Source organism: Ochotona princeps, chromosome 14 (genome assembly GCF_030435755.1).
Source record: "Ochotona princeps isolate mOchPri1 chromosome 14, mOchPri1.hap1, whole genome shotgun sequence".
NCBI lineage: Eukaryota > Metazoa > Chordata > Mammalia > Lagomorpha > Ochotonidae > Ochotona > Ochotona princeps.
In genome coordinates, this window is record NC_080845.1 from 42,053,977 (window position 1) to 42,068,249 (window position 14,273).

Below are 14,273 nucleotides of genomic sequence, written 5' to 3' on the forward strand. Positions count from 1 at the left end.
CTCTTTCGAGTTACTCAAAAAGTTACACATACATACTTCTACTAGGAAAATATTTTGAAGGGCAAACAAATGAAATAGCTATGAGTTTAAACCTTACAATGCAAAATAAGAGCTTCCTAGAACTGAACTTTTGAAATCTGTTCACTTTTCTCAGGCAGGAAAACTGTGAAAAGTACTTAGGTCAAAAAGAGTTAATCCCCACAAGCCAAATAAAATATGCAATAAGTGTCTATAGAAAAAACTATTCACTAACAGCAGTGTTTCATTCAGCAATGGATTGAAAACAACAGCATTACAATGCAATGTACTACATTCTGTAGTGTTAATTATAAATACACATTTTTCTGTCCTGTAATGGCCAAGGGCACATGTAGAGTTCTTCAACACACACACTCACACACACACACACACTACACAGAGTCAAAAGTTCAAATATATGTGTGTATATACATATACATATATATGTTTTTTACCTGCATCACTTCCCCTTCAGAGCCTACCAAGGCCACCATGCCATGAAGAGCTGCCAGACAAAGCATTGTGGGAGTGCTCTTGAAAACAAAACCATGAAATGTCAAGAGGGAAAGAGCTTTGGGGTTTTGAGTCTATAAAACGTAATGCTATCTGAAAGAGTTAAAGGATCAAAATGATACTAAAAGTCAACATAACCTATACAATTGAACCCAAAATGGCAGCATTCTCAAATAAAAGTTGTTATGTTAATAGTGGTTTCTTGTTTTGCTCCTTAAAAATGAAATGTTGTTTTAAAATTAAAATACTAAAACAATTTTTAAAACTATATAATGGTTCATTATATAAATTCATTCTTTACAAGGGGTTAAAGAATGCATCCCTGAAAGTTACAATGCCTATTCTCCTCCTACTAAGCAATTTTAGCAGATACTATAAATGATACAATAAGATAGTTCTTACTCTTTTACAAACGTATAAAATAGCATATAACCTTTACCTCTGCCAGAACAGTTTTGATCCAGGAAGGGAGCAGTTTGCTGCCCAGGTCTTCTGCTTTGCCATGTCCACACACAGACAAACCATGTACTATGTTTCCTAAGGCCAAGGCAAAACCTGAAGTCTGGTATAAACAAATAAAAACAAAGGATAAGAAGAAAGGGAAGAAAGACAGAGTCCGGGAAGGTTTCTGCTTAGCAACAGAAGCACATCTAAGGGCTCCCTTTCTTACTGAAAAGTTTTGTCACCTGAAAATCAGAGCTTTGCAGTTTTTTTGGTTTTTGTTTTTTCTAAATCTAGACATTTGTTTGCAAGAGACACTGCAGAGGCTACATGCAAGAAACTCAGTTGCATTGAGTAGTTTATTTTCAGAAATAGTTTATCTTCAGTAATATGCTGTATCTGACTTCAAACAACCCAAATTCTTAACAGGATCAGAGTGAAAAATGCCAAGGCTGATCCCACAATGTCAGTTGGCTGCTAAAAAACGACGAGAAAATATCCAAAAATAAGCAAAGTGTATGAAAACTTGTACGCTTTGGTTTTGTAAAATTTATTCTGAATATAAATGAGTAGGCAAATATGTATAAAACAATATTATTGTAAGTGTAAAAGTAATGAATCCTGCAATAATCCACTATGGCCAATGTCAACACTTTGGAGGAACATGTAAAAAATGCAAAAGGAAAAATTCTGTGGCATGTGTAATTAAAGAAGAATCTTCATTCCATTTTTACTATACTAAAAAGTAAAATCCATCTTAATCATGCATCCTACTTTAGCAGCATTAAGCATATTTTCATATTCATATTTCATTTTCATCCCAACAACTCTTCATCACTCCAAACTGAAGTGCCATATTCACTAAACAGTACTTCCCCATTCCTTGTTCTCATCAGCCTTCAACTTGCTGTCCCTGCAAACCGAACTGGTGCAAGTAACTTACACAGGGCGAAATTTTGTTATGATTGGCTTATTTCACTTAGCAAATGCTCTCAATTTTCACCCATGTTGTAACACACATCAGAACTTCCTTCCTTTTTAAGGGTTAATAATAATTCTGAGGGCATATTTTAATTATATTTAATTATAGATGTTTAAATTTTTTTCTATTTATATCCAGTTATGAGCAGAGACATTCAGCGTTGAACTTCTTAAAGTCTGACTTGGAGTCTTCTATGTATTCAGATCTTCACTTTTTTTTTTTGCCAAGCTGCACGTAATGCCTATATTTCTTAGCCATATGTTTTAAGATTTTATAAACAAAGCAGTACCTGGAAAGAGAGATAAGTCTACCTATACTCTCAAAGAAAAAGAAAAGTTCACAGAAGGAGAGAGGGGATAAGGAGAAGGCGGCAGTGACTGATGGCTTTGGGCAGCAGAGGAGTAAACAGAAGTTCCACAGGAGTACTTAGGAAGCAGCTCAGGGTGTTCTAATTCCTAGTAAGTGAAAAGCAGGTGTTAGGAGCCTGAGGAGCACAATCAGAGCACGCATCCCAACCTGCTGGCTGTTCTCCACCAGCAGTCGCAGCTTGTTCATGATATCTTCAGCCTCGTCAGCTTCAATGATTCCTGCACTGAACGCTGAAGTGCACACACAGCTAAGGGTATAGGCAAGGACCTGAGAAGAAAATAAAATAGAAAAATGCTGCATCCAGGCTCAGGACATGCGGCTTCTGTGACACAAATCTTCTGCCTAACTTTTCCCCAGAATTAGAATTGGACTGAAATGCATTTATCACAGTTTGAGTACTGTTTCGCTGCCTAACATAAACGATGATATGTCACAATAATGTCATGATGGAAATCATTATTCCTACTTAATACCGAAGGACTCTGAGGTCAACATCAAAGCTCACATCACATAGCTAGCAAGTACCAGAGGTGGCAGCCAAGCTCAGGTCTTTGGATCCGAATGACCACACCATGCCGGCACAAAACACCTATCAAGTGCAGATACAAACAGATTTTCATCTTCAGGGCATGCTGTTGGCATTCGCATTCAAAATTCAATGGGAAAGGACACTCCTATGGAAAGAGAGGAGCATAACCAGAATAGGAATGTGGTCTTTGGAGTCAGATAAATGCAAATTGCTCATACACTACTTTTTTCATAGTACCAGTTTGAGAACTTGATAGGTAAATGAGTAAGTTAATTAATAAATAAAGTTCAAAAAAACAACATTGGGAGTTGAAAAACCTCCCAAATTTATGTCCTTTCTTGATCTTTTCATGGCTAAGCAACTAGACAAATCACTTCTCTGCTTAAATGTCAATTTTTTGCAATTCAGGGTCAATCATCCCATTCTCTGCCACTTCATATTTTCATTCTGAGACCTTCCTTGCAAGAATACCATTCAGACAAGGTAGAGAAGTGAACTCCTAGTGTTGAAAAATGAAAGCAATTTTTCAGGCATTAAAAAAAAAAAATCAGAGGGCCTGGCGCAGTAGCCTAGTGGCTAAAGTCCTCACCTTGCTTTCGCTAGGATCCCATATCGGTGCCAGTTCATATCCTGGTGGCCCCACTTCCCATCCAGCTCCCTGCTTGTGGCCTGGGAAAGCAGTGGAGGATGGCTCAAAGCCTGTTACCCTGCACCCGCATGGGAGACCTGGAAGAGGCTCCTAGCTTTGGATCGTCTCAGCTCTAGCTGTTGTGACCACTTGGGGAGTGAGTGAAGCAGTGGACAGAAGATCTTCCTGTCTCCCCTTGTCTCTGCATATCTGATTTTCCAATAAAAAAATAAACAGATCCTTTTTAAAAATCAGAGGAAAGAAGAAAAAAAAACTTGTTGCTTAAAGCTTTGTAAGTCAAGACATGAAGGCAGAGAGATGTACCAGTTATAAAAACTTTGCCTTCATTTATTCATCAAATTGCTCCTTTGTCGAAAGATTTCCTCCTTTGGCTTAAAAATATGTTCTTTAAAATCATGCCCTACACCACTTTAAAAATGGAAATGTAGTGCATGTCTTAGAACAAAACTTGAACCCTCTGTGCCCCGAAGAAATTCACCAATTCAACAAGCGCTGTTGCTGAACCCAGAGGAGCTGAGCAGGGAAACACAGCAGCCATTATGCAGCCATCAATAGCTCGTGGGCAGGCTGGGCCATAAGAGAATCTGCTCTGATGATGGGGAGAGTCTGGCCAGGCCACAGGGTCATGCCCTGCTCCTCCCAAAGAAGAGCACAAGCAGTTTAGCTTCACCTGGGTACAACAGAAACAGACACGACACGTCAAGCAGGGCCCATTCAAAAGTGCCTGACTCACATGGTTTGTGTCAGGCAATTTCTAATTTTGCATATTTTGGTGCTTTATGAAAAAATTTCTTCACTGACTGTGCTACAGGGAATTTCCTCAAATTGTTTTCATGAAGCTGACATTTTACAAAAATCAAATGCCTTTTGATCTTAGCTCATTTCTGGCCAGTTTTAAATGTTACATTTGGTGTGAGCACAATTCTAAAAATCTCCATTTAACCTTCTTCCTGAAACTTTGTAGTTCTTTCTAGAAATTGCCTTCTAGTGGTGCTGACTTAGGTTTTAATATTCACTAAGGCTCTTATACAGCACTTTTAAGTCTCAGTTGATTCAGATACCCAAGCAATTTGGAAATCTCGTAATCTGACAGAGGTCCTTTGTCATAATCTGACAGAGGTCTGTCTTCTGACAGATTTCCTCCCAATCAAATTTACAGGGTTACCAAAATATGACAGGTAGAAAACAAGCAACAAGACAAGACAGTGATGGGAAGAAAAATGGAACCTCCATCTCCCACCTCTTGGAATGTTCTGCTCTGGCTACCACTCTCCTCGAGGTGTGCGGACAGCTTCCGGAGCGAGGCTGCGACGTGCACTCGGGACTCCGTGTGACTGCTGTGGCTCATGAGGGACAGCACCAGTCCAACTCCCAGGATACAGCCCGTGCTTACATGCCAAAGGAGATAAGGGGTTAGGACAAGAAGAAATCCGCGCAGTTGCTTTTCACTTACCGTGGGAGATCTGGGGGCTCTGAAACCTGAGTGAGGGGGCAGGATTCCAGGGTGCGCTCCAGCACTCATGTGAGGTTCACCCAGTGCCCCCTTGAAATGAACTGTATCTATCACAACAGGTATCCAAAGCCCACGGTAGTGCTGTGTGTTCATTCAATGGACAAAAGTGAAAATGTGAAAGATTTGCCTTAGACTCTGTAGTGATGCTAAAACACAGAGATGAGTTCTATTCCTATGCTTGCAGAAGTGTTCGCCCGTAGGACAGACTCTGACTAAGGAAAAGAGACTACATTTCAGCAGATGAGCTGAGACATCTGCCTAGTCCTGCAAGGCATGACTGGGGAGTACTGCTCGTGCTCCACGTTTCCTAGTCAACTTCACCAAGTGGAATTTCTGCCTTAAAGAAACTGTGTATTTGTCTGCGCACAATGACATGAATCCCTCTCTCCCCTCTGATCCCTCGGAGTAACACTGGGTCAGAAGAGAAAATGGACAAATGACAGGCTTGTCAAAAGTTACCCCATGTGACAATTCAACTGGAGTCTGAGGCTTTGTGCCCTGATTCTCCCACAAGAATTTTTTTAAAAAGGAATTGTTCTCTAAGAAAATCTCAAGTTGGCATGATTAGATAATGCATCTTATGCTAATTTTTTTTTTTTTTTGCTTTTTAAAAACATTTTTTTTTTGTCACCATGGTTGCTTTCCCATTAGGGACTGCTGAGTTTTCCAGACATGAGCATCACTCAAGGTTGGTCGGTGCTTCCCCTTGAAACCTGCCAGTTCACACATTCCAGGTCACGTCCCTTACAGCACATGTCGACGCCTGCATGCTATGTCATTCTGGTCTTAAATGACATCCATTCCTCGGCTGGTGTCATTACAGCAACATGCCAGGTGCTTCCCCCAGCACCCCTGTGTAAACGGAGCATCTGTGTCTAAGAGATTCCCAGCACGATGCACCGGTGACAGGATTTGCTCAGGGTCACGCTGAGCATGTGGTCAGAATAAAGGTATTTTGGTGGTCAGACTTTTCCACCTGCGAAACCCAAGGCCCCTGCAGGTGCATGGCATGATGCCTTGATGGAAGGCAAGGTATTTTCAGTGTTTTTCCCCCAGTTTCTTTTGTGTAACAATCTGGAACTGGAAAAAATACATTGTAAAGAAGCTCCTGCAGCAATAACAAGCTCAGCTAACAGACAAGTCCAATGGATCAAATCATCACCTAACATCTGAATACTGCATGCTTTTTGAGATACATCATTTATTTGAAAGGGGAAAGGCCACTGTGGGTGAAGTTAATTCTAAAATATTTACTTTTCATTTAGAAGTACAGGATCCTGTTTTCCTAGCTATTTTTCCATACTGATGCATATACAAATTTGATGGGATGAAGGCAAGGATACAATTAGATAACACTTGATGAACTCTTTGTCAAATCTACCGGTTCTCTCCTACAACTTCTTTACCACACATGCTGAAGATTTCAATTGTTACTTCCTCAAGGGTTCCTTTCCTGGCCCATCAGAGAACCCCTCTAATAATCTCTCCACACTAACTTAGTTTACACTCTTTTACTTACAAATTCAGACAAGGACAATCTGGTCCCTCCCTCTTCCCCATCCTGCAACCTCCAAGAACACGGGCATCTTTTCACTCACTATAATGTCAGCGCCACCTGGCACACTGCTTAATACATACACAAGAATCCAGTCATCACTATTTGCTGAATGATGAAAAACTGATGAGTAATATTTAAAATGTATTTGAAAGGTGCAGAGATATAGAAAAGAAAAAGAGAAGTGGAAGTAAGATGAGGAGAAGCAGGAAGAAGAGCGGCCACTACTATCACAGGTTGTGGCCATCAACACATAAGAATTATTTGAACACAAGCACTGTAATACCATAACAGTGGATCTAATCATCATGTGGGCTACCAAGAAACTAACAAGGATGCAGAGTATATAGTGTGCATATGCTGGACAAAGAACTGATTCCTGTCCCAGGTGGTTTGGTCAAAGACTGTTTCATACTTCTCAGAAAACTACAGAATTTAAAGCTCGTACATGTTGCCTACAACTAGTCTTGGGTATTAAATCTCCGATTTTTTCTCTAGATTTCTCTCCACTTTAAACTTTCTTAAAATTTTTCACTTAAAGGTAATCATTTATCCTAGCAATTAAGACACAGATTAAGGTGTCTGAGTCTCACACGAGAGTATCTGGATTCAAGCTCCATTTTTGCCTCTTAACTCCAGATTCTGCCTAAAGCAGACACTTTCAGGCACCAGACGCTGGCCTGAGCATTTGGTTCTTGTCACCTGTGTTGGAGCCCTGGGCTGAGTTCACTTTTGGTTCTCATCTTGGATTCAACCCAGTCTGGGCTGTGGCAGACATACGGCGAGTGAGCCGATATCGAGGAGTGTTCTGTTCTGCCTCCTCTACCTCCTATGAACACGTCATTGAAGAATCAAGAAAACTGAATTTTGAAGAAAGAGAGATGCTGAGTTCATGCAGTAAAGGATTCTTTCCAGAGAATATGCAAGTCGGGTTCATTTTTCTCCAATATGATGAGAGTAGATATTGCTTTTAGGGCTCTCCTGGGAAGTAGCAACTGTCACCTAGGCGGAAACTCCTCCTTTATCCTCACAAGATATAGAAGTACAAAGGCCTAGAAGAATATTTCTCACTTTCTAGATCTTACCTGTCTAAAAATTATCAGAGCTATTTTAATCATTAGGCCTGGCTATGATTCACTAACGATCCTATTTATCTCCATAATACTAATAACTTGCCATTTTAATATGAGAATATAAAATCTAACTACTTTGCCTTATTTCTGACACTTCCTTCTGATTGCCAAATCTTCTATATTTTATTGAATTTATTTTTGTCTAAAGTCTTGGATATTGCACTGAGTGCTTGGTTCAGTACTTCCATTCACTGGTTTCACTCAAGCTTTTCTTAAGTCTGCCAGCTCTATACCAACAACTCCAAGAGAGGTTGTTTTAATACCTTTCTAGTCATTCAAACCAAAATACAGTTAAATGTTGGTGTCTCTGACAGATGAAATTAAAAACATGTGCTAATATTAGATATAAAATTGCACTTTCAAAATGTTGACATAAATTTTCCATGACTAGGTTAATAATATAATTTGAATTTCAGAATTATTTTTATTACATCATCAATTGATCATATTAATTGAATATAATTGACTGATTATTGATTTGATTATATCTGAATCCCTTGTCAGGGTACTTATATTAAAACATCCGCCATAAAAAGAAATCCTAAGACTTAAAACGCTGTGTATTTCTGATATGCGTGCCACTATATGAACTGAAATATAATGATAATTTTTCTTGAAATTAACCAGAGAGATGAAACTTGAATTCCCTGGCTTTTTTGTAGTCAATCCTGCAGATTAAGAACAAGTCCATGTAATAATTAGATCTAATAACAGTTAACATTTGTATAGTGCTTTGCCCTTTACAAAGCGTTGTACAAATGTTATCATGTTGGAAAAGCTCAATAGTAATTAACCAAAGCTCAGGTCATTGATGTATTCACTTACGGTTGTGAGGATTGCAACGGTACAATGAGACCCACCACTAGATGGCAGCACAACGTTACTGATGTGTCCACAATCACTGGCCCCAGCCCAGGTGCTCAGTTTTCTCAGCAGGGACAAGTCCATTAAACCAAGGAAGCATGAGGAATTTGTTCTGGGTGAATTCTATCACTTCAGCTAGCATACTCCCAAGTCTATTAGCCACCTTCTAGTAACGTTTTCATTACTGTATTTAAGCAAAGACTTCCCTAGACTTCTGTAATATCATGAGACCACATCATGAGCCAGGCAGCCTGGCCTCAGCCAAGTTTAAAAAAGCAGAAAACATGTGTGTGTGTGTATTTAATGTTGGATAATTCTTAAGTGTGTGTGTCTGTATTTAATGTTGGATAATACTTAAGTGCCAGGGGGAAAAAAAAACCCAACAAATATCACACTTCAGGCATTAAATTGCTTGTTTTCCTGATGAAATGTGTCCAGTATGTTATTGTACACAAACAAGAAAATTGGCCTTGCAGTGAGATGAACTAGCCCTGACACATACCAGGTTTGTGACCATGAACAAGTTTCTTGAGAATAATTTTTTTAAATCTGTAAACCAAAGTGATGATTCCTGACATGTTCCTATTTAGGTTATGACAAGAATTTAATTACAAGAGACACCACTGCATATTTAGCCTGGCTACTGGATAGCTGAATATGAAACCACAGACAGAACTTCCGTATTCACTCCTTCTCAGCATAGTATGCATTCTTAATCACTACTCATCTCCTACAGTGGATGCCTGAACTCAAAACAACACTGAGGGCCCAGTGCGCTTGCCTAGTCCTCTATTTTGCTTCCCTGTTCAATGTGTTTTACTAGAAAACAAAGAACACCAGTCCAAAGCTCTCTCTGCCCAATCAAATCAAGTAGTTTCAGCAGAAAATTTAAAAGGTTAAGTCAGACATCCAGATCCCCAGACATATGCTTAATAGGATGAGTACACGATGGAAACTGAAGTCTGAATAACACAGAGAGTAATCCACAATGTGTACCTGTTGCTCTACGCAGGACAAGTAAGCTCTGGGTTCTGTGGGATTATTACTAGAGTCTGTGCAAAGGAATTCAAGATCAAATACTTTACCACAATACTTCAGTTTTCTGGCAGAGCGGAAACCAATCTTCACGCATCTGCGAGAAAGGAGATGGAAACAACATACTTGTATTCAAGACTAGTGTCAAAGCAGCAATTCTCCAGGGCATCGAGGGACTTCATCAGGAGAAGGTTCATCTGTTGACCAGATACGTCACTGGATAAACATTGGGTGGGGAGGCAGGAGAGGAAGAAGTCGATTGTTTAAACTCATTCAACTATCCAAAATATTCAATAAGAATTTCTAAACATATTTCACTTTAGAGCATCTCTTTGATTTTAAAAAGCAATAATACTACTGGTGATTGTTATGTGCTTATTTAATATTAGAAAACTGGGTCAGATAAATTGTTCAATATTTGGAATTCTATACAACAACCATGCAATACAGTAAATCCTACAACTGCTATTTTGGCTTTTCTCATACACTCTGATTTTAAATCACTGAAAAATAAAACCAAAATAAAAATTCCAAATAAATTTTTCTAGGAATGTTAATGATTTTCTTTTGATAGTTATTAACTGATTAAGCTAATGTTATCTTAATTAATTACCAATTAAACAGTAATCATCCCAAGCTACTTTCTTGCAAAGATAGTCACTTCTGATGTCACATTTCAATTCAGAGGTTAAAAACCTTTCTTTCATTTACATTTTTAAAGGAGGAAAAGAGCCCCAACTGTTTGTGTATTTTTACATAGCACTTGATGTGGTCTATATTGCTGTCACAGTGAGAACCAGACCACACTGGCAGAGCTGTGGTGTCCCCACTCTCAGTTTTCTACATCTGGAAAGACCCCACTGGGAAGCCGGTACCCAGAATACCAAGCAGGTAGCTGATTCTTCAAATAATGTTTTCTAAACCACCACTACAGGTGACTTCACTCAAGGTGAAGGTATATTTTGCAATAAAACACACACACACACGTGCACACACGTATACACAGATTCACCCGATTTAAATAAGTCCTAATAAAGGTGCTCTAAAAAGAAAACATCTTAAGAAATACTAAAGAAATCATACTTGTGTCCTCTGGGGGTTATGACAGACACAAGAAGCTTTAGAATAATGTATTTTTCAGAAGATATTCTGGTTGGTACTTAAATTCAAGAGACATTTTCATAAATTTTAGGCTTCCCCCCCCTCAAAAAAAAAAAAAAAACAGGATTGACTGTCCCAATTCTCAATTACAAGGCATTTTTTTTTCTTTCTGGAATAGGTTTCTTGTACCTAAGGGGTCTATCTGGGCCACTTTTTGATGTCAGTGATAATCAGAGATGCCCTTGTCTGATAGCACCGTCATTACCTTCTCAAACATTCAGATGTCAGATACGTTTGTTCCAAGAAGATGAGGAGGCGGGAGTCATGACTAAATACACTAGTGACTACAGTAACATACAGGTCGTAATAAGGTGGAGGTGTGCTATCAAATACAGGAGCATTAGGGCAAAGCTAAAATTTGCAGTCAATCTAGGGATGCTTAGCTCAGGGGAGGGTGTCTGACCAGCGATTCTGGCTAGTGCAAAGTGAAACAGATGAGCAGGGTGAAAGGGAAACTGGGAATCAAGAACAAGTTCTGCGGGAGGATGAGCGGAGGTTCCTTCAGGTAAGAGATTCAATTAGCTGCAACTGCATCCTTGTCGGCTCTAAAACCAGCATCCCATCCCAAGTTAATGAAGAAGGCAGCCAGAGACAGGATGGGGGAAATGAGCTGCTGAGAATTAAATTGCCACAGCTCATTTTTAGTTGCAAAACATGTTGCTTGAAAAGATACTGAAGAAAGAGCATGAACACAGATGGTACAGAGACTGCCATTTGTGGCACAGTAGCAAAGAAGCAAAAATCAATTTCAAGTTTTAAATCTTTTAAAATACTTTATGCTCAGTTACACAAATACGTAAGATATGTAACAGTTGGCACGCGAAGGGCAGGCATTTGTTCATGTCCAGAATCAGGCCTGTATATACCAGTGCAGAAATGATAGTCAGTTGATGAAGTCAATTACCCCAATCATCTGACAGGTGTGTTCAAGAGCTTAAAAAAATCATCTAAAATACAGTATTTCCCAGACCAATAACAATTCTCACAGAAATATCATACTGGTATTTGTGCAAAAGTAGGTATATTACAAGTATAAACTTAGCCACTGGTTTTAAAATGAAATCCAAATACAGCATACCAGCCAGTTTATGCATGTAACATGGGTTCTTGCAGTTGCACAGCTAATTTCTCTCAACTCTGGAAATTTAAAGAAATCTAACCTTATATTCTCCTATCTCTCCTATGCTGTTTCAAGCGCTGGAAAACTGGGCTAAATTTCAAGTCATTGGCATCAAAACGTTCATGATAATCAAACATGGTGAGTTACTATAAGCAATCTAAAGACATAAAAAAAAAACTAAGATTTACTATAAAATAAAGAGTAAATAGGATAAACAACAAAACTGAAATAGATTAATGCCAAGTAAACGTTCTCAAGTCAGTGGAATTTTCCACCTGGGTTTTTGAAACTCCATTAGCTCCATCCAAGTTAAAGAAGTGAAAAAATGAGCAGTCAAACTGAATAAACCACACAACTATATAATATGCACAGATTAAGACTCTTTGAGGATTATAAAACACAGAGCCAGGGCACAGGATAAAAGCAAGATTTAAACCTGAGTACACATAGTTCTCAGGTAATTCTGTGATTCCTAACACCCCTCGGGCACTAGCAACACACCAATTGTTTCACTAGATTTTACAGTGATATCAACAAAGGATTATCAATTATTTTTATTCTATATAAACCATTAAAAAGGAGATTTTCTTGACTCATTAAACCTTTGCTTGTGCTTATTATGCAGACAAAGCTGGGGCTTTCATAAAAAAATGATGATTTTCAAGGATCACTTTAATATTAGCAGCCCTTAAAACACAGCAATATCTATATAATGGCATTCTAGACAAATAAATTCACCCATAAAAGAGAATAAAGAATCAACCTGACTGCCATAATAAGTTTAGCAACCACATATCACCAGACACAGTATTTAGGTGTGTGTACGTATGAGTGGTAAGTCCCAAGGAGGAAAAGCAGGTTTATTTTAATAAACTGTACCTGAGTTTCTCCTCACACAAGCGAGAGAGAAACATCCCCAAAGCAAGGCCCATATGGATTTGCACGGCTTGAGACTCATCAGTACTTGGTTTCCCAGGTAACCTGGCAGTCAACATGTTCAGGATTTCCTCCACCTTCTCTTTGCAAGAGATAATGATAACTGGCACAAGCAGAGACAAAGCCGTGGCGGCAGCAGAACGGGCAATGGCACTGGCAGTGTTTTCACCAGAATAGGATTTCTAGGACAAGTCAAAGGAAGGAAACAAGGGTTAGCTCTCTGTTTAAAACACGAAGAAAGCATCATATCATGAAGGTTTGCCTTGGATTCACCCCGCCAACAAAAACACAAACTTTGAAAAATCCAATGGCGTTTGTCTAGATCTTCTTTTTACTGATAATGTGATAACTTACCATTCAACAGCTAACGTCATTTTATATTTGAATGGAAAACAAAATTTTGAGCTTCTTCTGCCTCAAGCGCATACATTTTTCACTGTAAAGCCTGAAATAATTTCAGTGCTCTTAAAATGCACATACGTGTATGTGTGTTGTGAATTTAAAAGAAAGTTATCTTAGCTTGGACAAACCATCAAGCTGCATTTAAAATGCCCAGAAAGCTAAGTATTTCCCAGAGGGGGAAGAAAAAAAAAAGGAAATTTAGGGGGACACTCTTTGAGTCTTCATGTAGATAAACACACGTAAGTTTAGCATAGGAAGCCACTGGCACATCTCCCAAAGGTTTTGGTGGGAACACTTCCCAGTAGTTGGATTATTTCCTACAGGGAGTTAATTCCTCTTAATTAAAAAAGAAGTTGAAATCCTAAAAGCTTCTGGTTACAAAGTAACATACAGCTATGCAAAATGAAATGGAGAGTTCTATATACTCCTTTCTATATATAATTATGTAAAATAAAAAATAACAGCCTCAATAAAATGACAGGGAAACTGAACGTGAACAGGTTAGTCAGTCAAGAATCCCATGTTACAGAGCTCAACCAACATCAGATGCATTTATAAATGCATCTCAAGCAAGGGAAGAAAGCCCATTTATCATTCCTATCACCCATTTTTGATTTTCAGATACACAATCGTCAAACTGCCTCCTTCATTAAACACATTAAAATATGTTTTTAATTCCATGCCCATTTATTCCCTAATCTTTAGTACTTCAAGTATAAAAATCAAACATGTACTAAGTTATGCTTTATGTTAATGTAACACTATTCATATGACTATATTATTCAAAATGAGCCAGATGCTAGGACTCGGGGAAGTCAGGGAAGTGAGTCTTTAAAATGAAAAGTATAATAATGTAGCTTTCACCAAGGTAAGGGGCAACCCTGAGCTCCCTGGTAGACAGATATTTCTTATGGGTTTGCAAGTACTAAGCAGCATTATTAAGAATTGCATACAATGTTGTATTCTGGTGATTATTTGAACTATACAGGTATTGCAAGACTTCTATATAAGCTTCTAAACAAATAATCTTCCATCACTAAAGAAGCAACAATA

The 14,273-nt window shown here is 38.6% G+C and overlaps 1 protein-coding gene across 1 annotated transcript in view; it reads right to left on the minus strand.

Moving 5' to 3' along the window:
- Window positions 1-14,273, minus strand: part of FOCAD (focadhesin) — a 266,859-nt gene that overhangs the window by 33,097 nt on the left and 219,489 nt on the right. Inside the window, exons 26-31 of the mRNA XM_058672241.1 lie at window positions 12,762-13,000; window positions 9,728-9,817; window positions 4,742-4,889; window positions 2,471-2,590; window positions 971-1,093; window positions 474-551 (exon numbers count right to left, since the gene is read on the minus strand). Of these exons, the coding sequence (XP_058528224.1) occupies window positions 474-551; window positions 971-1,093; window positions 2,471-2,590; window positions 4,742-4,889; window positions 9,728-9,817; window positions 12,762-13,000 (798 nt within the window). The remainder of the gene's footprint in view (window positions 1-473; window positions 552-970; window positions 1,094-2,470; window positions 2,591-4,741; window positions 4,890-9,727; window positions 9,818-12,761; window positions 13,001-14,273) is intronic.